Raw genomic sequence first — 25015 nt, forward strand, 5'->3', positions numbered from 1 at the left:
CGAATGAAATTAGGAGATATGGGGAAATAGTATTCCTGGCAGAGGAAGGAGCAAATGAAAAGTCGTAACGTGCTGTCAGGGAAGAGAAAGTATGGCTATAGTGTAGTGAGCAAGGGGAAGAGAGGTGCAAATGAAATTGGGAAGGTTATCAGAGCCAAGTCATGTAGGACCTTGAGGGCCTTGTTAAGGAGTTTGGGATGTTATGTATGATGGGAAACCATTCAAGGATTTTAGGCAGGTTAGTATCATTCTCTGATTTGCATTTGAAAAAGATTTTGCTGGCTATTCTAAGGAGAATAGATTGAAAAGGGACAAAATTAGAATCAGGAAGAACAGTTAGATGATTGTTTTGGTAGTCTAGGGTATAGATGATTGATTGCTATTACTTAATTACTGATGCTGTGGTTCACTATATTTCCCAGTAGCTTCTTCATGCAGACCCAGAGGTTTCTGTTTTCAGTATGAAAAATGGTTGAATTTATCCACAGCAACTAGTTTGTTTTTATCTCAAAATACTGTGAGTTATCCAACTAATTATATTTTCTTCTTCATTACGGAGGTAGAATGCTCAAATATATAGGATAGCATCACGTGCATTTTGTATACTAACCTTATCTTCTCTCCTGTCTTCACTTTCTCTTGGCCCTGACTTTTCTCAGTTATTAAGCTGTATTTATCTTTTGTTTGTTTGCGGTACACGGGCCTCTCACTGCTGTGGCCTCTCCCGTTGCGGAGCACAGGCTCTGGACGCGCAGGCTCAGTGGCCATGGCTCACGGGCCCAGCCTCTCCGCGGCATGTGGGATCTTCCTGGACCGGGGCACGACCCCGCGTCCCCTGCATCGGCAGGCAGACTCTCAACAACTGCGCCACCAGGGAAGCCCAAGCTGTATTTATCTTGCATGTATTTTTGTAAGTTGCTTTAAGATGCCTTTGGAACAAGACAGTGTTTAAGTAAATTAAACATTTGTTAGCGGAATCCTAGAACTGTTTGTAGTAAAAGGCATTATGTATGGATGGATTTTCATTTATTGCTTCATTTACTAATTCATTTATTCAAGAAATGTTTATTGAGTGCCTTATGTAGCCAGCCACTGGGGAAACAGAATTGAACAGTAGACAATAAAATAAGAGCTAGAGAGATGAGTTAGTTGGTATCAAAGAAGATAAAGTTGAAGATAAACATGACTATTAGATTCAGACAGATATCTTGGCTGAAAGGATGGAAATTAAGGAGTGTAGCGAGAAAGCCACTGAAGAATCCAAATGGTGTGTTGAGGAGGACATTATCGTGTAGGAAATCAGGAAATAGGATGGATTCCTGCTTCTCCTAATAACTACCGTGTGCTGTTGGGAAACTATTTCCTGAACTATTTCAACCATATATTTTAATGATTTAATGAAATCTGTGGGGGAAAATGGTGTATAATTTACTTTGGGGAGAGATCTTTTTCATTGCATGCTTAATCTTTGTGGTTAAAATCAGTGAATTGTGTGAAATTTGCATTGCAGGTGTCATTAGTTGATTGAGTCAGAAGTTACCATCTCTTTGTGTATACCATACTTCATCTGGGTGATGGCAGGGCTTGTGTGCCAGACCCATATCATGTTAAACTATGAGGAGCATAGTTCCTTCTAACAATATTGCTGAATAAGGGAAGTACCCTGGGAACCCACTTCCTTGTTCTCTTTATCCTCCTCACCTAATTTCTTCTACCCTTTTATATACATAGTCAGACAGTCTCTCTCTAACATGCCCCCAAATGGTTATAAAATTTAGGAAAGAAGTTCAGATGCACTTCACCAGAGAAAGATAGTAGAAACCTGATAAATATATACTTGTATTTGACTCAAACTGAACAACTTTGATTCTACCTAAAGGGACATGAACGAGCCTTGTAAGTTATGAAGGAATTGTTAGGCCATAATTCTTGCCTTGGAGACTGGGTGTCTGCCAAGACTTTACTTTGAAATTTCTGTCTTCTGTTACTAATCTTAAGGCATCATAACATACAATTCTTTTGCCACTAGTCCAGTTTATTCTTTTATGATGAGGAAGAAGGCACTTTTAAATAACAATTATTTCCACTATAATTAAACAAATCTTCTTTTGTTTGCATTGTATTTGTTACTATATTGTATACACACTCTGCTTGCTTAAACATGTCCCTGTGACTACTTCACAGGAACTTTCTTTAGAAGTTTTAAAGTCTTTGACTTCTTAAAGTATTAATGAGATTTGCCAAAGTTGTAGTATCCAAATGTTTGACTAGATATGGTAGCAGGACAACAGCTTGTTCACACAGCTCCTCCAGCAAGCAATTTTTCCTTAGACAATCCTAAATTCATTTGAAGTGCCAAAGAATTAAAGGAAGACATTTTTGGGTTTACTCCTGAATATAACAAGATCAGACATCTCACAAAGTTTACCTTTAAGGTCCAGATATGAGAAAAGTATGCTGCCCTTTGGGAGAGCTTAGATTAGGAAGGATTAGGCTGTACCTAAATGATTTTTGCCTTTCAGTGTCATAATTCTGGTGCCTTACAGTTTATGTGCTTAACTAGGTATGTAATTTATGCTTATACCTTCTTCAGTTATTGATACAAATTTTGAACTTAGATTTTTGTGATTATTTTAAGGGTAAAGGTTTAGAGCTGTTTTGTAGTTTGGAAAATTACCCTCTAAATGATTTTTTGAAAACAGGGGAAAAAAATCAAACCAACACCATAATAATTACAAAACTGATACATGCTCACAGTTCTTTTTGTTTTTTTTTTAAGTAATTACTCTCAAGAAGTTACAAATATAGCTAAGAGACATCCTTTGTATACTTCACCCAGTTTCCCCCAATCGTAATTTTTTGTACAGCGACCTACAATTATAAAAATCAGGAAGTTGACATTGCATGCTTCCTGTTTAAAACACACAGAAAAATCTAACATGAAAAAGTGTATAAAAGGAAAGCTCTCATTTTTTCCTGCTCTTCAACCTCTCAGAATCATTGGTGTGTTTCCCAATAGACTTTTTTTTGTTTTGTTTTTGCGGTACGCGGGCCTCTCGCTGCCGTGGCCTCTCCCGTTGCGGAGCACAGGCTCCGGACACGCAGGTTCAGCGGCCATGGCTCAGGGGCCTAGCCACTCCGCTGCACGTGGGATCCTCCCGGACCGGGGCACGAACCCGCGTCCCCTGCATCGGCAGGCGGACTCTCAACCACTGCACCACCAGGGAAGCCCCCAATGGACTTTTTTAAATGTACATTTAAACACACACACATGCACCCACTTGTGTGCACACATGTAGAATTCTTTGCTTGAGGGGGGAAGTGGATCATATACACTAAAATTTACATTTTTCATGCAACGCTACATGATTTCATATTGGTAAATATGGCTCTACTTTACTCTTTTTCACTTCCTCATAACATTCTATCATATGAATATACCATAGTTTATTTAACAAGTTCTCTTTTGTTGGACATTAAGGAGTCTCCAGTTTTTCTTTCTTTTTTCTTTTTAATATTTATTTATTTGGCTGGATCGGGTCTTGGTTGCGGCATGCGAGATCTTTCCTTGCAGCACGTAGGCTTCTCTCTAGTTGTGGGGCATGGGCTCTAGAGCGCGGGCTCAGGTTGTGACAAGTGAGCTTAGTTGCACCGTGGCATGTGGGATCTTAGTTTCCCAGCCAGGGATCAAACCCGTGTCCCCTGCATTGGAAGGCAGATTCTTAACCACTGGACCACCAGGGAAGTCCCTCCAGTTTCTCTCTATATAAGTAATGCTGCAGTTAATATCCCTAGGCATCTATATTGAGCAATAGTGTAAGTATTTTTACAGCCCTTTAGAAGTGGAATTACTGGGTACTGCCAAAATAATGCTCAAAAAAAATTATACCAATCAGAGTTTTTTTTTTTTTTTTTAATTTATTTATATATTTATGGTTGTGTTGGCTCTTTGTTTCTGTGCGAGGGCTTTCTCTAGTTGCGGCAAGTAGGGGCCACTCCTCATCGCGATGTGCGGGCCTCTCACTATCGCGGCCTCTCTTGTTGCGGAGCACAGGCTCCAGACGCGCAGGCTCAGTAATTATGGCTCACGGGGCTAGTTGCTCCGTGGCATGTGGGATCTTCCCAGACCAGGGCTCGAGCCCGTGTCCCCTGCATTGGCAGGCAGATTCTCAACCACTGTGCCACCAGGGAAGCCCCAATCAGAATTAATTTTAAGAGAAATGCTTAAGTTAGTAAATATGACAATAAACAAAATTAACAGATTTATGGGGAAAAATTATTTGTGTAATTGTGCATTTGGACAAATAGGGAATATTCCTTATCTATAAGTATTATAGTGTGATTAATTTTGAGGTAAATTTTCAATGTGTTACAAAAGGAGTGAGTCTTTGTCTCCATAGACTGGGAATTATAAGGCAGTGCATAATGTACATAGAGGTAGTCTCAAATCTAAATGTTTTTAATCATTGATATACTTGCTATTTTTTTCAATGATAGGGATAGGTTAAAATTTTTAGAATAGTCTGCCAGCAATAAAGAATAGTGATATTCTGGCTTTTAATAAATATTATACAGCCATTAATTATTAGATATAAAATCAGTATTTGACACTTTCCAAAAGGGAACTTTATCCTTCCTCTCAAAATTAATTCACATTTTTGCCAAAATTCCAATTATTCATTTATAAGAAATAATATTTTTCTCTAATATTTTTTCTTTTATTAAATAGAAATGTTTCTTTTTAATATAAATTTATTTTATTTATTTAGTTTTGGCTGTGTTGGGTCTTCATTACTGCGTGTGGGCTTTCTCTAGTTGCGGCGAGCGGGGGCTACCCTTCGTTGCGGCGCGCAGGCTTCTCATCACAGTGGCTTCTCTTGTTGAGGAGCACGGGCTCTAGGCACACAGGCTTCAGTAGTTGTGGCTCGCAGACTCAGTAGTTGTGGCTCATGGGCTCTAGAGTGCAGGCTCAGTAGTTGTGGCGCATGGGCTTAGTTGCTCTGCGGCACGTGGGATCTTTCCTGACCAGGGCTCAAATGCGTGTCCCCTGCATTGGCAGGCAGGTTCTTAATCACTGTGCCACCAGGGAAGCCAGAAATGTTTCTCTTTTTAATTATAGATTTCTTTGAGTTGTGAGGATAATTTATGAGAAGTTTAAATATTTAAATGCTTTGTCAGAAAGATAGCAATAGTGTAGTTTGTTTCACATACTAATGAATATTATAACCAGAAACACCATATTCACTGTTATGATTTTTTTGCTACATATAACAAAATTACCTGGATTGCCCATACTATATTTGGTATATCTAATGTGAAATCTTACAGCAGTGTTCTAAAAAACCTTACCAAGCATTCTTTTTGAAAGCAGATGGGTTATACATACAAATAAAAAGAAATCCTGTGTAAATTAAGCCATCCTAAATAAGTTGTTTAAGCACTTAATTTATAAATTGAGGAAATTAGTTTTTAATCCTACTTCACATATAAATTTGAACAAGACAATCTCTCTGAAACTTGGTTTCTCCTTTTATAAAGTATAGAAAAGCCTCCACTTCACTGGAATGAGATGTTCAAGTGAAAAGTTATACACAAATATGATTAATGGTCTGAAATAGAGGTAAAGAAAAATTAACAGTTAGGTCATTTGTGAACTTTGTGTAAAGACTATCAGGATCCACTCAGTAATCTATGTGTGAAAGAGTCCCAGAGTCAGGCTATATTTGTGCAAAGCTTTTCTAGTAGTTTAAATTAGAAGCTTTTACATGTGCGTTAATTTCTCTGCTTTTCCTTTATGGCTGTGTTTTGTCACAGAAAAGACACAGTCCTTAAACTTTTGCATCTCAAAGTGTTCTATGAAATGTAATTTAGTTCAGTTCAACAAACTTTTATTGAGTATCCTAAAGGAGAAGTAAGACAGATTACCATACCCTTGAAGGACTCATAATTTGGTTGGAAAGTGAGAACAGACATAACCCCGAAATTAGGTATATGTACATATTCCAAACTTTAGGAAGTTCTCAGTTGTCTATAGAGCCACCCATCCTCAAATTTAGATGGCTCGGGGAACTCAACACCGCCAACATTCAGCTAGCACTTGGAAGGGATGCATTCCGCTCTTATATGTTTATAAAAACATGTATTAAAATAAATTTAGATTAGTGTACTTTAGGTCAATAGCGCCTTCTTAAGAGCCAAGTGGATAATATAGTCATGATGAAAATTTTTGCTAATATATATTGAAAGGATGAGATTGCTGAAGGGATTATTTGGCTTGAGGATTAATCATTATAGTATTTTTGCCTGAACTTCCTTCTTAGGTATACATTACAGTGCTTAGTACTTAATGTTAAGTGACAGTTTAGTCCCTAAAATGTGTTACAATTTGTAGTTCTTTATCTTTGACTCTTGTGTTTTCTTAAATGTCAGATCATCTTCCAATTACCTTCGGTCTGTGACTCAGTGGTTTTCATGGTCATGAAATCCTAATACTTGAGAATTAGAAGGGATTTCAGAAAATCTAACCAGAGCTCCTAGAAGCTCTCCCCTTAACCAGGACCCTTGCTGCTGCTCCAGATATCTTGAGGTAGCCCACATTCAAACAGAGGCCTCTCTGCTCTTTTGAAAACTTCATGGCAGCTTTCACCATTTCTTCCTAAGTCTTGGTCAGACATTGTCATTTCTGACACTTCCCAACCATGCATCCCTCCTTCTAGATGATTAAATATTTGATTGCTCAATAAAGTTAAGTACTTTCTCCCTTCTCTTTCCACTTACTTTCTCCATTCCTTCCCACCTCCCAACCTTTTTGCTGTCTCATTCCCTCACTGTTCTGTTTACTCTGTACCTTTTCACTTCTCGCCCTCTTACACCTTCATTCCAATGTAAATGGCCCTACAGGTTTTACTGTGGGGCAGAATGTTTTCTCTGCCTCCTTGTTGTAGAATTCTGAGAGTACTGCTAAGCCCATAGCCCTCTCTAGTGGTAGCCATGCATTCTTCCACGGGCTGCACTGTGTGAATGAGAGATTGTTGTTCTCCTAGTTCCCCATTTCTATTTATAGAGCCATGTTTTTCCACTCTTGAGTGAAAGCTCCAGCCCCTTTCAGCCTCCTTCATGCCTCTCTATCACCGTCAATCTCTCGCTGTTGCTTTTACAATCAAACAGTTTATCTGTATTCACGCTCACCCTCACTTTCCCTCCTTCAGACTCAGATGATAGGTAGCCGTTTTATTCAAGGCGCTCTCATCTTCCTATGCCCTTGATGCCATCTTTTTTTATGGGACTTTGTTTCATTACTCCTCTACCTTTCCTCTGCTTTATCCTTTTCCTAACTACCTTAGCCTAAAAACATGTTCAGATCTTTCCTATCTGAGAGAAGGAAAGAGAGAATAGAGTATTTTCTTCTTCTTTTTTTTTTTTTTTTGGCCGCACTGTGCTGCCGTCAGGATCTTAGTTCCCCAGATCCGTGACCAGCGATCGAACCTGTGCCCCCTGCATTGAGAGCGTGGAGTCTTAACCACTGGACTGCCAGGGAAGTTCGAGAGTATCTTCTCTAGTCTCCTTCTAGCTCTTTCCAATCTCTTTTTTCTCTCCTTTGCACCCAGTTTCCTTAAGAGGATGATTTAGAAGGGATTCTGTCCGTCCTTCCTCATTTCTCAGTTCATTCCTCAACCCAACCTGCTTTGCTGCAAAGCGAACTGAAATCGTATTCACTTAAGTCACCAGGGAAGGCCAGTGGACGCTTTCAGCCCTTATCTTACTGGTTCTTCCTACTGCGTTTGGTAATGTTGATCACATCCTCTCTCAAATTCTCTCTTCTTCAAAGGCTGTCCTCTCTTAATGTTCTTTGTCTGTCTCTTTTGTGGCTTTCTTTTCCTACTGCCTAAATGTCGGTGTCCCTGAGGTTTCTGTTCTTAGGACACTGTTCTCTATCCACTTTACCCGGGTGAACTCATCCGTTCTCATCGGATCTCTGGCACAAATGCTGTATGCCTTAGATACATATCTAGTTGTTTGGTAGACATTTCCAATGGGATGTGTGTCTTGTATCCTGTGTGGCCAAAGCTGTCAACTCATCATCTTCCCTCAATCTCAAATCAGATCTTCTTTCCATGTTCTCTGTTCTGGTTGATGGCACCACTCTGCTGTGTCCCACACCTAGTCATTCATCATGTCCTAGGGATTTTTCCTCCTAAATATTTCTGTTTTTTTTGTTGTTGTTGGGGGTAGGAGTTTATTATTTATTTTTGCTGTGTTGGGTCTTCGTTTCTGTGCGAGGGCTTTCTCTAGTTGTGGCAAGCGGGGGCCACTCTTCATCGTGGTGCGCGGGCCTCTCACTATCGCGGCCTCTCTTGTGGAACATAGGCTCCAGATGCGCAGGCTCCGTAGTTGTGGCTCACGGGCCCAGTTGCTCCGCGGCATGTGGGATCTTCCCAGACCTTCCCAGACACAGGCTCGAACCCGTGTCCCCTGCATTAGCAGGCAGATTCTCAGCCACTGCACCACCAGGGAAGCCCCCTCCTAAATATTTCTTAAACCCAACTACTTACTTATCTGTTCTGGTGTATTCCAGTCCTTAACCACTGGACTGCCAGGGAAGTCCTGAAACAGCACTTCTTATCCAAGTGAAATATAATCAGATAAACAAGTCATATCTGTAGAGTATTGATCATGTGACACACTGGAGGAACTTGATTTTTCCCAACCAAATGGTACCGATTTCTAACATCCTGAAACACTAATCATTGAATATCTCTTAATTAACCCAGATTCTTCTTAAGAATTAAATTCCTTTTAAAAAATATTAATTTATTTTCAACTTCTTTGTAAATACTTAAAGACTGCTTCCAACTTTCTTACCTGTTTGTTATCCCTCTTTCCCCTTCTTTGTCTTCCTAATTATCAACAGACTTTGCCTCCTCAGCTATGTTGAGGGCAGTGGACCAGGCACCCGTTTTATGTATTACAATGAAGAGACTCTATGTCTTGAATTTTTTCTGACAGCCTAGTGTAAGATGTTTATGCAGAGTGTCAAAGGAAACAATTATTTTAACAGGATGACACAGCCTATTTTGCTTAGAAATGTCCTAATTTCCTGTTTAGGCTATCCAGAGGTCAGGTAGGGATTTCATTTTGCACTCCCATAGTGTAGATTCACATCATTGCAAGCATTGTAGGACTTAGATCACAAGCCATTTAATTCCATTGGCTGCATTTATCTTCCCAAGAAAATAAGTCCTTCTCCTGTTGTTTTTATTTCGTTTCTCTTTTTGTATTTTACTGCTATAACCTGTAGTGAAAGAGGGATGGATGCCAATAGCTATTTACCAACAGCTGCTTCTTAACTAAGGTGCATCTTAAAGTTTGCCTGTTGCCCTTTTGAAGTTCACATCACAGTGTTGTTACTGTTACCCTGTCCCAGAAATTACCTGTAACTAACTAAGCACTCAGGCAAGCGTCAGGTCCCAAAGTAAGCCATGGCTCCTCCTACGTATTGGGCTGGCCAAAAAGTTCGTTCGGGTTTTCCGTAACGAACTTTTTGGCCAACCCAATATGCACTTCCTTCATGAATCAGCTTTTGTGTAGTTTGATAACTGCCCCCTTTTTTCATATTTAATTATGCCTCGGGGCTATGGAAAAACCAAATTTATCTGTTAAAACAGACAAAGCAGCAAGTGTTCTGACATGTTTATTGAGCAAATTATTATACCTGACAAAAGGTAATTACATACAATCAGGTCTGGATAATTAGGGGTTAATAAATTAACCCCTTTTAGATTTAGAAAAGCAAAAAAGACGTATCTTTTTAAGTTATTTGAGTAAAAATTATAAAATCTATTATAAGATTTGAAAGAAAAAAATGAGTGAGGATGCAAGCCCCGTTAAATACAAATACTCACCAAGATATTGTAGTATTCTTTGTCTTTAATATAGACCATAAAGATCCTTATTTTCTTTATGTCCATCATGCTAAGTATGGTAGACTAGCTAACTGCATTCTTTGGGAATCTAAGGCAAAATAGTAAAGAGTCTGTATTTATATTCTAGGACATAAAACTGAAACCTTATCTCTAGAAAGCTGAACAAATGACATATGTATCTGAAATTCAGTTCCCCATTTCACTAAAAGTTTCTTGCAAGGCCTAGAACCGGGGTGTCTGCCTTAGTTTCTATGGTAATACCTTAGCAGACAGTGACAATCTCCCTTTTCCTTCTGAGGCAATTGGGATTTAATGGTCATGGTATGTTTCATTTGTCTCAAATGGTCTGAGTTCCATGCTAAAGAATAGAATGATAATATGTCTTGGGGCCTGAAGTATTTAGTTTTAGTTTTAGTTTAGCTTTTTTTTTTTTCAAAAGCCAAAAGTCTGTGTTTATAACTAATGACAAATTATAAATAATATATATTACTTGCTAAAATTTTAGAGTGAAACATATGTGACTTATTTTTTTGAAGACTAAATTAATCCAGCTATTAGAGTCTCCAAGTTGTCATTTGCATTATTTTAAAACACAACCATGGGGAGGAGGGGAGAAGAATATCCACTTAGACTCTTACACATTTTAAAAAATGGTTAGTCCCTTCCTCTTTTTCTTAACAACTGCAGTCTAAAGGAGAACTTAAAGAAACCCCAGCCCAGTCTAGCTTCCCTCATTTGAACAACTGCTATATCCTGGAGTAAAGACACATTGGCATACAATTTTTCTTAATTGGCTAATCCATATTGTTTTCCTTTGTTGTTTGATTTCTTCCAAAGTCAATTCATATAAGCAGACCTTATTTCTTCAGAGCTTCAATGAAGCAAAGTGACTCATCAGAGAGAACTGAAAGTCTAGTGAACACCTCACATCATGAATTTCAAGGTTTGATTTCTTTAGTATTAGAAGTCTGAGCTTCATTGGTGAAGTCATTATATAACTACCTGTTATATAAGTGTGGCAGATGATATAATGAATTGGACAGAAAATTAAATGTATGACCTGGGAATGTTTATTTAACATGCTTGACGGTGGCATCACTGGTTTGCAAAAGGTAATCTGAGGAGCAGAGCTTTGGTTATGAAATATTTTAGTACATTCTATAACATAAATTAAATCAGTCAAAGAGACTAGTCTGGCCTTCAGAATAATTATAAGACATTACTAAAAATTCAGAGTTGTCTTGATTGTAAATAGTTGACATGTAAAGTAAATGATAACATAGCCATCTTATTAATAGATATGATGTGGGCTCTGTGTAGACATAAAAGGTAACATTTGCAGTTCATCTCAACATACATTTACTTGATTCCTACTTTATACCAGGTACTGGGCCAAATGTGAAGATACAGAGAGTAAGCAAAACAAGTCACCAGCTTTGAGGCACTTACAAAGTACATTATTAGGAAGAAGAAAAGGCACTTCAACTATTGGCATATTAGAAAGAGACAGCGCTGAGGCAGCCATGAACTGTCCAGACTACAAAAGGAATTATTGATATTTGATTCTTTAGTGGGTAGACAGAATAACTGTGATATCAGCATACTGTGAAAAATACTATGATAGAGATTTGTGGAGGGAGCTCTGAGGACACACGAAAGAGGAACAGCTAACACATAGTGGTCTGGGGAGACTTCCTGAGAGAGGTGAATCCAGATTTAAATTTTATGGAATAAATAAAGAGTTACCTGAGTGAAGAAGGGAGGGCAAGGAGACTCAGAGAAGAAAATGACAATGTCCTGGGGCATCATCACGGTCTGTAAGAGAACTATGAGTAGTTCCTAGTTTAGGAGCTTAAATTCCAAGGCAGGAGAGGAAGCCAAAAAGTCACTTTGCATGTCATGTTAAGGAGCTTGAACTTTATCTTGTAGGAGCTGGGAAGCCACTGAAAGTTTTAAGCAAGTGAATGGTATGATAAGATTTGTATTTGAGCTGCATCTCTCTGGCAGCAGTGTGGAGGTTGATGGATCCTGGCGTATTAGAAGGAGAAGCAGAGGGGATAGGCAAGACCAAAGGCCCCATGGGAGAGAGTATGATATCTAACCTAGGACAGTAGTAGTAGTAGTGGTGGTGGAAGGTAGGTAGCAAGTGAATTCAAGAAATATTTAGGAAAAAAACATTTAGGAAGTTAAATTGACACAATTTGGCAATAAGTAAGATGCAGGAGTTGTGAGAGAGAAGAGTCAAAGCAACCTGAATCCAGGTTTCTAGTTTTGGTAATTAGTTAAGTGCTAGCACTCAGTGTGTGACTTGCCTTAGAGTATGAGGCAGCTGAATTAGGTACTCATGACTGAAGAAAAACAAGCCACATATACATGTAAAGGTATCATAAAAACCAAAATCACACTCAGCTTTTTGAGGTAAATCTACTTGAGCAAAATACCTGAAGTGTTCTCTTCTGTTTGGATAGTTACAAGGTTTTTCGTGTTTTAGAAATAGAAGATGAAAAAATTCTTTCTTCGGTGGCTCTGGTTGGGGTCGGGGGGCGCTGAGCCGCATGGCACGCGGGATCTTAGTTCCCCAATCAGCAATAGAGAACCCGCGCCCCCTGCAGTGGAAGCGCGGAGTCTTAACCACTGGACCGCCAGGGCAGTCCCCCCAAATTATTGATAATAATTTATTAATATATTCTGCATTCATAAATAACTTAGAAAACTTCAGTTACACATCTTTTGTTATTTGGGTTTAAATACATAATATAAATATTTTAAACCCCAATTGCCAGAAGAATTATTTAAAATTCAACTATATAAGGTGCTAATATTCTTACATTACTAAATGGAGAGTCAAAAGATCCTCTTAAAAGTTTCTGTAACAAATTCTACTCCTAGATATATACCCGAGAGAAATAAAAACACGTGTCCACACAAAACTTGTTCATAGCAGTTGTTATTCATAATAGCCGCCAAATGGGAATAACCCGAATGTCCACTAACTTTATATTAAATGAAAGAAGCCAGACACAAAAAACCACATGTTATATGACTCCAGTTTGGAAAGTGAGTGCTAATGGGTATGGGTATTCTTCTGGGGGATAAAGATGTTCTCAAATTGATTGAGATAGTTGCAGAATTCTGTGAATGTACTCAAGACCATTGATTTGTATACTTTAAATGGATAAATTGAATGGTATGTGAAATATATCTCAAAACTTAAAAAAAATTTTTAAGGTGATATAACAAAAACTAGGAGTTTAATTATATTAAATTATAAAAGCAAAAATAGAGAAAAATTGTTATAACTACCAAAAACAGGAAGGTAGTATAAGTAAGGTAAATCCTCATATATGATAACTACAAGATGATAAATAAAAACTAGAAAAATAAGCATATTTAGAGATATCGAGGTAATTACCAGTATTAAAACAGAAAGAGTTAACATGATTGCTTCTGAGAATGGAAAGGGTAGGGTAATGGACTGTTGGTTTTCATGACATGCCCCATTTGATTATTAACCATGTATTACTTGATAAAATTAATTTTAATAAAGAGGAACTTCCCTAGTGGCTTAGTGGTTAAGAATCCGCCTGCCAACGCAGGGGACACGGGTTCGAGCCCTGGTCCGGGAAGATCCCACGTGCTGCGGAGTAACTAAGCCTGTGTGCCACAACTACTGAGGCTGCGCTCTAGAGCCCACAAGCCACAACTACTGAAGCCAGCGTGCCTATAGCCTGTGTGTCACAACAAGAGAAGCTACTGCAATGAGAAGCTCACGCACCACAACGAAGAGTAGCCCCCACTCGCTGCAACTAGAAAAAGCCTGCACGCAGTAACGAAGACCCAACGCAGCCAAAAGTAAATAAATAAATACCTCTTTCCTTTAAAAAAATTTTTTTTAATAAAGAATAAATTTCCACGTAAAATTGTACACGTATATGTATCTGCATGGTCTTTTAGCCATGGTAGTGACCCAGAAATTCAAGGTAAAGCAAATATAGATGTGTATAAATCTGATGATATAAATTCTTTTTGCCTCTTTTTTTCCCCCCAAATTCCAAACCTACCTAGTAGTTATTTAGGACTATTACATGGCTTACCATCAAAAATACTTTAAGAACATTCTACTTCTGCTGTGTGCAGTTCACTTGAATTAAGTGACTTGAAGAGATGAATGCCTTTAAGCCACAATGTGCTCAGAGCTTGCTTCTGATCCTCACATAGGTAGGAGTGGAAAGGCTGGCTGAGAGCGGGTTTGGCAGATGGGACGTTTAAAGAGGGCAGGCACCGGTTAGGGGTCAGGTGTACCAGAGAGCCAAAAGTCAGCATGAGGGCAATTAACACCTGAGGGCAAAAAGTGAGGTGGGTGGAAGCACAATACTGCTTCTTTACAGGTTTTGCCCAAGCCCTTTCTAACTGCTGCTGAAAATTCTCTTCCACGCTCATGTGGAATTTTCCAAATATGTTTTCAAATAGCTGGAGAAGGGTAAAGCCAAGTGCTTTAAAAAGTAGATGGAGGGGGGCTTCCCTGGTGGCGCAGTGGTTGAGAATCCGCATGCCAATGAAGGGGACACGGGTTCGAGCCCTGGTTCGAGAAGATCCCACATGCCGTGGGGCATCTAAGCCCGTGCGCCACAACTACTGAGCCTGCACTCTAGAGCCCGCGAGCCACAACTACTGAGCCCGCGTGCCACATCTACTGAAGCCCCTGCGCCTAGAGCCCGTGGTCTGCAACAAGAGAAGCCACTGAAAGGAGAAGCCCACGCACCGCAACGAAGAGCAGCCCCTGCTCGCCGCAACTAGAGAAAGCCCAGGCAGAGCAACAAAGACCCAATGCAACCAAAAATAAATAAAATTAAAAAAAAATAAATTAAAAAAAAAAAAAAAAAAAAAAAAAAAGAGTAGATGGAGGGAATTCCCTGGTGGCACAATGGTTAAGAATCCGCCTGTCAATGCGGGGACACAGGGTCAAGCCCTGGTCCAGGAAGATCCCACATGCCGCGGAGCAACTAAGCCTGTGTGCCACAACTGCTGAGCCTGTGCTCTAGAGACCATGAGCCACAACTACTGAAGCCCGCACGCCTAGAGCCCATGCTCCACAACGAGAGAAGCCACCGCAGTGAGAAGCCCGTGCACTGCAACGAAGACCCCCGCTCACTGCAACTAGAGAAAGCCCACGCACAGCAACAAAGACCCAACGCAGCTAAAAATAAATAAATACATTTATTTTTTAAAAAAAGCATATAGAGCTCGTCATTTGATTTCAACATCTATTTAGAAAACAGACTTGTATTTCCCCCCATTGTGGCCAGTTTAATAAGACCCATTTTTCTTGAATCCCCAGTGCCTAATTACTCATATTTCTTCCTTAAAGCTACATTCTGGTTTAGGATTTTTGTTGTTTAAATCTCTGAAGCACTTTAAGAACCCTTGCTTTGGCTTTGTTTTTTGGCAGCAAAGGAAAAATGATCTTCTGGTTTACTTTTGGAATCTGCAAAGCAACTTTGAGGTCCCCCAGGTGGATTTAGTGTTTGGAAAGGGGAATTTGGGGGACTAAGGTTGACCCTGAGCCCCCAGGTCACTGTTCACATTTACAAAAGCAAACCTGGTATCCCCAATTGCTTTTCTCTTGAGGTTGGCTTAACTTTATTTATCTTCTGCCTTGGGTCACTGCCCCTGAGGTGCTTCAAAAGCAAAACCCAAAAGACCCAAAACAAAGAAAGCTAAACCAGATTCAAGGAAAAAATGACCTGGCACTCTAGGTTCACTTTTAGAAAAGCAAAAAGTCACTTCAAGAGTTTCATAGAATGGTTTAAAGTTGGCCTAGATTCATTGTGTCATTTGTGCAAAGTGATCTCAACAGGTCTGAGACCCCAAGTTTCTTGGGTGTAGATTTGGAGTGCGACTTAGGATGAGAAGCTGTCAGCAAGCTAAATGCCTTGACACAGACTAATTCAGTGATTCTTCCGTGATTCAACTATTTTGAGGATATAAATGGACCACCCATGCAACCATTTCTTTCCTTAAGCTGAATCTTTTTGTTTGCTGGACACACACAGGGGTGGCTGAGGAAGTGAAACATACAACACACTTTAAAAAGTTGGCATAAATCCCACCTTATGTTATCAGATTAGTTATGAAGGGTGTTTTTGAATCCTTGGTGCAAAAAAAAGTTAGTTTGCTAATTTTAAGTAATCTTATAAATCATGATGAAATAGAACTGAGGCACATTATTTTGCTATTCATTTTTATATGATCCATACTTTGCTTACTTCCCTAAAGGATTTAAGGTGGAATTACTTTACTTGACTATTGGAACAAACGCATTTTTAGAACTTAATACCAATTTTCATTTTAATATGGCTGACTTTATCCTTTAATAAGTAATTGTAAAATTGCTTTTGGATAATCTAGGGGAGATTTTATTTTTGTTCATGTTTGGTCTACATCTTTGGATTTCAGGTATATGTGTTAACTAATAAATTCACCTGTTGAGACCATGTCTTACAGTTTATTTCCAAGACTGAGGGAGATTTTGTATGATTGATAACAAATGTATTATTTGTTTACTGCCATCTGAAGAAAGTAAAACTTGAGATAGAGAAGTAAGGTTTTCCATAATTTAGATTTTAATATTAAGGACATAGTACATCCTGTGAAACCTCACCGAATGTGAGAGGCAGTCCCCAAGGCAATGACTGTGTGGAGTGAAGAGGAGTGTCAGTGATTGTACCTGGTGCCACTCCAGTTTCCGCATCCCTTCCCGTCACACTCTGGCTCCAGAGCAGTCTCGTTCTTTTTAAACAATCCCAGAGACCTGGGATCATGCTTCTTGGTCAAAATAGGCATAGGTAGCAGCCTATAGAAATGGACTCAGTCCATAAATCTGGCCAGGCATAGTGTTAGGTAGGACCCAGGAATAACGTCCTAGTCTTGTGTTACATCTTTCATGTCAGTATAACTGTACTTTAAAAAGTGAAAAGGATCTTATAATTGTTATGGATGGAGGGACACTGGTAGACCATTCAGAAATACTAGTGCTTCTTTCTCTAAGAAGATCATTTACCTCAATTAACATTAGACCCAATGCCTTATCATAAGGGTATCTATCCTCTTTATCAAGCCCCAGGGAAAGCCTGGGAAAGGTGGAAGTCAGTTGACTACATTCACTTGCCCTAGTTTGCCTGCTGGCCAACTTTGGCATTTTTCTAGAGCTGTCTTCATAAACTGAAATTGTCTGTAGGGTGCTTATATTTTGTACTCATGAAGCCTAAGAAAAAAAGCTCCTAAGTAACTTGGAATAGTGGTCTGGCATCGTCAGCCAGAGTGATACTTCTTGAATATCTACTGAGAGGTTATGCTCTGCTGGACATACTTTATGAGTTTGCCTGCACAGCTCCGTGAAGTTTGTTTCTATTTACTTATTAAATGTGGTATTATGCATTTGAAAAATCCTTATGATGCCGAAAGCTCCGCTTCTCTGCACTGGTGTCAAATCTCAGAGACAGAGTTTTGGGTGAAGTAGAAAAGGATAGCTTTATTGCTTTGCCAGGCAAAGCGGGGGGGCGGACACAGCAGGCTTCTGTCTCAAAAAACTATGTGTCCCAACCCCAGAGAATTTGATGAAGGGTTTTATAACAGTGGTTCAAGGGTGGGGTCTCTGACAAGATTAAGGTATGTGCAGAGCCTGCCCCCCTTTCATCTGTCTCAGGTGGTCTCAGGTGGTCTCCTAATCTCAGGAGAGTCTCTGCTCCCTTTAGTCAGGTGGTTTCTTGGCTGCTCCTCCCTTGATTAGCAACTGTTCACATCCGCCCTTTGGAACTCAGAGAAGGTCTTGGAGGCTGGAGTCTTGCCTACAAGAATTGGGGGACAAAAAAAGACTCTTGGCGCCTGGAAGCCCCACAGGGCCCTGTCACACACGTGGAAATGAGAAATCAGAATATGAGATCAGCATGCTTGCTAGGCCTTATCATTCCTCTCCACCCACATCCATGTATCCTTTGGGGCATAGACACTGAAATGGTGCTCAAGTCTATAGCCACTGGATTCATGGCCTGAGAATACAGAGCAAGCAGTGTTAGCTCCTATGTAAATCAGTTTCTAGCTTACTTAATATTAAATTGACAGTAGCTTCCTCATATGTTACTCTAGTTTAAGTTACTAAAATTGTGTGTGAATAGTTTTTTCTTTATAAATTCTTCATGTTAACATAAAATATTACTTGTCTCCTTATGAACTCTGCCTCCGCACTTTCCCCACTTACAGTGTAAACTCTTTGAGGACAGGGACTTTGTCTCATTCAATACTGTATCTCTGGTGCCTAGCACAGTAGTTCCGCACGTTGTAGGTGGGCAGTCGATATTTGTTGAATGAATAAGTGAATGTTATCTAGATCCTTAGCCCTTTTATCCACCTTGGCAATGCATTCCTTAACCATTAGTGTGCAAATTTATGCAGATTTCCATTGATATCTACAAGTTAACTATGCACTGTATGTATTGCTATAAAGTATTAGTGTAAATTTGAAAGCATGTGGATTAGACTTGTCTACGGATGGGCAGTTAGGTTAAATTTTGTGGTTCCTGTAATTTCTAGCAATAAGAAATTTGCATATGAGTGTCTGACCATACGTGAAAAAAGTAAGCATAATATTTCTTTATCGAGGAAAGTCTGTTTTTGTGCTGTAAAAGAACCATTTCTATACTCACAGCTGGAGTTGGTGTAGGTTTTTTTTTTTTTTTTTTTTTGCGGTATATGGGCCTCTCACTGTTGTGGCCTCTCCCGTTGTGGAGCACAGGCTCCGGACGCGCAGGCTCAGTGGCCATGGCTCACGGGCCCAGCCGCTCCGCGGCACGTGGGATCTTCCCGGATCGGGATACGAACCCGTGTCCCCTGCATCGGCAGGCGGACTCCCAACCACTGCGCCACCAGGGAAGCCCTGGTGTAGGTTTTAAATTCCTTAAATGGGCTCCTCCTTTCCCACCTGGGGGTAGATCAGCCCTTATTTTAAGGCCTCTTCTTCTTCCAGGTCCCAAAGGTCATGTTGCTGTTGCCTTTGGAAAGAAAGGGAATTTGCAGCCAGTACATTATTAAGTGGTTGCTGACTGTGCGCATGCCCACACACACTTGAGCTAACACCTACGTATACCTGGGAGAGGACTCCTTCGAACTGAGGCTTTTATTTTGAATGAGGAGAATTCATTATTGAAATTTATTGGAAAAAAAAAATGTATGTATGTAAAGCTTATTTCTAACTCTAAAGTTAATACATGCCCATTGTAGAATATTATGAAAATAAAGAAGATAATAAGTTACCCATAATCCCACCACACAAATTACAACTCTTCTTAACATTTTCTCAAAATTTTTTCCACTCTCTTTTGATGGGTTTTTATGTAATTTTAGTAGTAATATTTATCATAAACTTCCCAAGCTATTTAAAATTCTATGTAAGCATCAGTTTGAATAACCACATGATACGTCTTATAGATAGATATACCTCACTACTTAACCATTGTCTTAATACTGAGATTTAAGCTGTTTTCAGTGGGGTTTTTTCCTTCAATTTTTGATAGCACAAGTAACATTTTTGAGATTAATATATTTGTTCATAAGTTTTTATCTACCTTTATTATTGTCTACTGAAGTTAGATTCCTAGAAGTAGGATTACTGAATCAAAGGGAATGGCCTTTTTTTATAAGGTTCTTAAATACATACTGCAAATTCACATTCCAGAGAAGTTATACTAATTTACATTTTCACTGCAGAGTGTAGAAAGTAACTTTTCCTCCTTGTGAAAGAAGGGGAAAATGTACTTGTTGCTAAGCAAGAGTCAAAAATTACACAGAACTTGAAATATGTTCCCTTTTCTTTTTAAGACTGTGTTCTTTTAACATTGTCTCAGTGTAGTTTCTGTACCAGTGTTTTAACTTTTGGTATGGCTGGTATGGCCTAGAATGTTGCCCGAAAGAAAATAGTGTGGCTTTTAATATTAGTAGTAAATATTTTCATTATAGAATTTTCTGCTTTGTACAAGAAAGTCTCTATTAGTAGCTGTATATTGGATGGGAAGAGTCAAGCAAGTCCATTATCTTCCTAAGGAAGAGCTAGTTTCTTGTAACTTTCTGTAGGTTGTAACCACCCCAGAAATTTTATCCCTCTCAGAGCCAGTGGGTTGGCTCACATATCCTATGAGTAAATACAAATACTTGCTTCATTTGAAAGCAAAACCAATACACCCTTTACTTATAAAGTGAGCTAAAACAAAAAGAAAAAGTAATATAAAAACCGAAGGAAGGTAGTAAGTAAAACATTTATCTTTCTGAAACAATTCAAATGGGGATAGGAAGTTGGTTTTAAGTGGCTTAAAGGGGATTAGGGTTTTAAAGTTGGATAAGGAGTTTGGTGCTTTGGTTTAGGCACTGCATTGCTTTTAAAAGATTACTTCCATATTTGACAACAATTCTAACTGGAGATTATAAAGCAAATAGTCAATTTTAAAACACTACGGAAAACAAGAAGGTTTCCTTTTTGTTGTTGTTTGTTTATACAAAATGATTGCCTAGAGTTAACAGGCTGAGTCCTGAAGGCCTCATTTCATAACACTACTGAGGATCTATCACCAGGGAGAATCCAGAAGAGGTTGTTTAATGCACTTCATTGAGATTATCTGAGCTTTTCGGTTTAAATTACTTTGGGAAAAGTCTAGGTGCAAATGACTTCTTTGAAAGGTAAACATACTTAACCTCTTTTTAGAAAAAAAGGTTCAATTTAAGTTCTTTAAAATTCTTCAGTTAGTAACAGCAACCCTCATTAATTAAATTTGAGTATGAACTGAATAATGTGTAAAGATTAAATCTCTATACCTCAGTACGTGTTCATATAATTATATAACTTTTCATTATTTTACAATTATTTGAAAATGCAATTAAGTATTTTATTAGAAAGGCAAGGCCTGACAATTTTAGTAATTTGAAAAGTGAAAAGATATTATACACTATGTTGGTTATCAAATATAGTTAATGAAGTTTTAAAAATGAGATTCCTTACTCTGTTGCATCTGAGAAGCAGGTCATATTAAAATGGATCAAGAGTAGCATATCCTTTATGTATTAGCTGTGGATAAATAGTCAAAAGTTGCTTTAACATTTTTCCCCATCTTCCTCAGCTCCTTGACCTGTTTATGGTTTGGGATTGGTCTACTTATCTAGCTGATTATGGTCAGCCAGCTTCTAAGTACCTTCGGGTGAATCCAAACACAGCCCTTACTCTTTTGGAGAAGTGAGTATATTCTGCAGACGTTTTTGCATACCATTTTAGCATTTTGTGATTCAGTGATAATTGAAGAACTAGAAATTTTTATCAAAAGAGAAATGTCTATATGGAACTTAAAAGTTCAGTTCATTTTAATGATCCAAACATAAGCCTCTTTCTTTCTCGCCTTCAGTGTTGTGTACTTTTATATGAGATTTGTTTATGTTGATACAGACAAAACGTTTTTCCTATTGTATCCTCAATATCTGACCTAATTGGCTTTAGAAATATGTTTACTGCAGATAAGTGAGAATTGGAACTTTTTTTTTTTAATACTGTAACACAGGAAAGAAAGTATTTTGTAAAACGTAGTTAGGGATTGGAATGTTTGCCACCAGTGCTGTCTAGATCCTACCATGATGGGCTTGGATTCTTTACAGGTAGAGAGGTATGCGTTTCAAAAAATTGATATTTTAAAAACTGAAGTAACAGAACACTTACTGGTGCGTCTCGTCCAATTAAAAGTAAAACAAGTGTAGGTGTTACTTTTCCTTCTTTTATGTGGCAGGTTTTCTTTTCACTCTACCATATTTCATTATAAGCATCACTATTAAAATTTTCAATTTTTGAATTAAAAGTGTGTATTATTTCCCCACATTTCAAAATATCTGTGGTGTATTTGATTTGAGAGGACATAGGAACTATTTTAAATAAATGTAAGCTTGTTTTACAATGCCATGAAACACCACTGAGGCAAACAAATTACTGCTTTAAATTTTCTAATATTATTTTTCCTTTCACCTTGTCTTGCTATGAGTGTGATTTGCAGAGTCCATAGAGGGTATGTATTTTAGCATACTTTATGGAATGATGTTAGAAAATAGTATCACGTAAGGAAACTTGCTTTAGATTTACATACTAGTATTTTGTGTGGTTGCTTTCTCTGTAATTCTATTAGTACCTATTTTCTTTGAAGTATATTTTTCAAGCATAGGATTAGTGTGAGATAATCCAGAGCATGCCAAGATACTTCACTTGTGACAGTATAGCTTTTAATTTCCTTTTACTAATCTTCTTCATTCACGTATATTCCTAGGATGAAGGATACTAGCAAAAAGAACAATATATTTGCTCAATTCAGGAAGAATGATCGAGACAAACAGAAGTTGATAGAGACAGTTGTGAAACAGCTGAGAAGTTTGGTGAATGGTATGTCCCAGCACACATAAACTTCACATTGCTTGCACTCAGTGACACCAAATCCATGGTGTCTCAACATTGATCTCTAACAGGCACTGGTCATGATACAGAAAGTTGTTTGCAGAATTCAAAAATACAGTAGAGAAAAGACACTGATGAGAGAGCTTAAACAAGAAAGAATTATAAATATCATTTGTATGGATTTTTAGATAGCTGAATAATATTTTATATATGGAAAACCTGGCATTAATTTTTTTTTCACTTCTAGGGAAAAAAGGCAAAACTAATATATAAATCAGGTCAAAAATTGTCTATGAAACTGATTGTGTAAATACATTAGAAGAACTTATGCCTCTATGTATTGGTGTTTTTTCTACTTAGACTTGAATGATTTTTCTGTTTTGTTTTTTGTTTGTTTTCCAGTATCTGGTTTTGGAATGAAACTATGTCTGATCTTTCACTGTCATTTTCTGACTTTTAGCTTTAATTTTCACCTCAATATTATTTAAATAGACTAAAATTTCTAATTCTGCTGATTTCGAGGGAGGAAATATAAATCTTTAAAGGTCCCTGAAGTCAAACTTAATTTAACCCAATAAGAATTTGAATTATTTGTTCTACTTGGGTGGTTTAATTTAATCTGAATATGAAGAAAAGGAATTTGATTTTCTAAAGATGCAAGGTGTTTCTGTTCAGCAGGGTTAATATTTCTAACTATAGTGTTTGTAGCTGGCCCCATTTATTTGGTTTGGTTTGGTTTGGTTCAAGTTAGAAGGACAGAAACTAAGTGGGGCTAACCACTTCAGGTGCCGCTTGTGCTAGGAGAGATGTGTTCCTACACACAGAAGTTACCACAGGGGTCAGGTTACTTTCTTCAAAGAGCAGACCTCAGTACCGTGTCCTCACTGTGGAAACAAGCCAAACCAAATGAACTCTGGAAAACCTAAAATGAATGTACATTTTACTGTGTAAAGTACTGTGGTCCAGATGGTAATAACAATCTGATCCTTACTTTCTCTTCATTGTATTTATGCTGAATAATCCTTTTGCATTTTCAGGATTTATGCCTGTAAGAAACTTTTATTTGACTCTGTAAAATAAGTGCAAAGAATTATATGTACATTTCTTGACTTTGTGATTAAATATTAAAAAGGTTGAGCAAGTTGTTGGAAATTCAATGATACTGCATCTATTTAGAGCTTCCTGACTTAAAACAACTGCTTTCTTCAGAAGGGCTATTATTCCCTTGTTATTGGAATGGGAGTGTCACCAAAACAAAGAAAATAAGCACTTATTCCCTTGACCGTCTCTTATCCTAAAGTATTTAACGTTATAAAAAATATTACATGGAAAATATGGTAATTCCAGGGACAATACAATCTGGAAGTTACCAGAGAAGCCGTGAGCTGCTAGTTCTCTTTGAGGACTGGAATGTAGTGACCCTCCAGTGCCTTACCCAGCTCTCCAGGTCACCAGGGACGTCTCCCGGCTTGGGATGAGGCGTCCCCAGATTCGGAGAGACGCCTCCTTTGTACTGCTTGGAGCAGACCACTGTGGGTCCTCAGCGGTGATGGTCTTGAGGAGTTCTCTTTACTGTTCGCAGGAAAACAAGCACCCTGCACACACACACACCCCGCACCCCTCGGGTTGCGCTGTAGGGACTGGGACGCCCGAGTCCTGGGGCATTTCGGGTCCCACAGAAAGCCCCAAGAAGCAATCATGTAGACTGATGGGGTGGGAAGGATACGAAGCGGGAGGGGACAGTGAATTTGGTCCTCGAGTCCCGAAAGGCGCCGGGAGATATCTGCTCCTCGTGGGATTAGGGGGTCTCTGTGAAGCTTTGAGAAGCAGTGACACTACCATCTTTTGAAGGATTCTGGAAGTGGTAGATCAGAGACCTCGGAGGGGTGGGGATGTCGAGATTCTCAACCCCGGCCATCAGGGCTTGCGATGCCAAGGTAGGCATCGAAGACCGCAGTTTCCCTGAAACAGAAGCAGAGCAAGGGGGAGAACCCCCAGCCCTTTAGGCTTGGAGTGCCGGGAGGGGACGGGGCACCTGGAAGTTCGAGGGTGGGGATCCCAGAGAGAGCCCGCATTAACTCCGTGCGCATGGTCAGTCCACCCTCCAAGCTCCTGCTGGGAGCCGCGAGGTTCTTGGCGCGAAACTGCAGGCCCCGCCCGAGGATCTGCGCGGGGCACGGCCCCCGGCTTAGCCGTAGCGCCGCAGCGGCTGCCACTCCCCACTCCAACCCCTCGGAGAACGCGCCGCTGCCCACCGCCTCCAATCATTACTCTGCGTGGAGCGCTTTAAATATGCAGAGGCGGGTCACGTCGTGTGAATCGGTATCAATCCGTAGGGAGGGAGCCAATATCTATATAAATGTGGCCTGGGTGGGCCGAAAAGGGTTAAAAGGCTGGAGAAGAGAGAGGTGGGCGGGGGTCTACAGTCCGGGTGCGCGCAGCCCTGGTTGGCAACACCGGTGAGTTGCTCCTTTCTTTGCCCTCCTTCGCTGCTTCTATCGAAGGAGTGCTGACCAGGGGAGGTGGGAGGTGGGAGGTTCGAGCGGTCCCCAGGCAGCCGGCGCCCGCGCAAGGGGGTTGCGTTTTGGCCCGGGAGCCGTCGGACTCCGGGAAAAGTCCTGAG

The 25015-nt window shown here is 39.4% G+C and overlaps 1 protein-coding gene across 7 annotated transcripts in view; it reads left to right on the plus strand.

Moving 5' to 3' along the window:
* The window catches only part of EXOC6 (exocyst complex component 6), a 196873-nt gene extending 173324 nt beyond the window's left edge, over positions 1–23549 (plus strand). For 3 of the 7 annotated variants that reach the window (XM_032607835.1, XM_032607834.1, XM_032607833.1), the window contains exons 21-22: positions 21086–21198; positions 22268–23540. In XM_032607835.1, the coding sequence (XP_032463726.1) occupies positions 21086–21198; positions 22268–22400 (246 nt within the window). In that variant the 3' untranslated portion in view covers positions 22401–23540. Of the gene's footprint in view, positions 1–18945; positions 19147–21085; positions 21200–22267 lie in introns of those variants that run through there. The other 4 variants (XR_004346133.1, XM_032607832.1, XM_032607837.1 and 1 more) reach the window with 4 other exon arrangements.
* Positions 23550–25015: the final 1466 nt, after the last annotated feature.

The sequence above is a fragment of the Phocoena sinus genome, chromosome 16 (assembly GCF_008692025.1).
Source record: "Phocoena sinus isolate mPhoSin1 chromosome 16, mPhoSin1.pri, whole genome shotgun sequence".
NCBI classification, from domain to species: Eukaryota; Metazoa; Chordata; class Mammalia; order Artiodactyla; family Phocoenidae; genus Phocoena; species Phocoena sinus.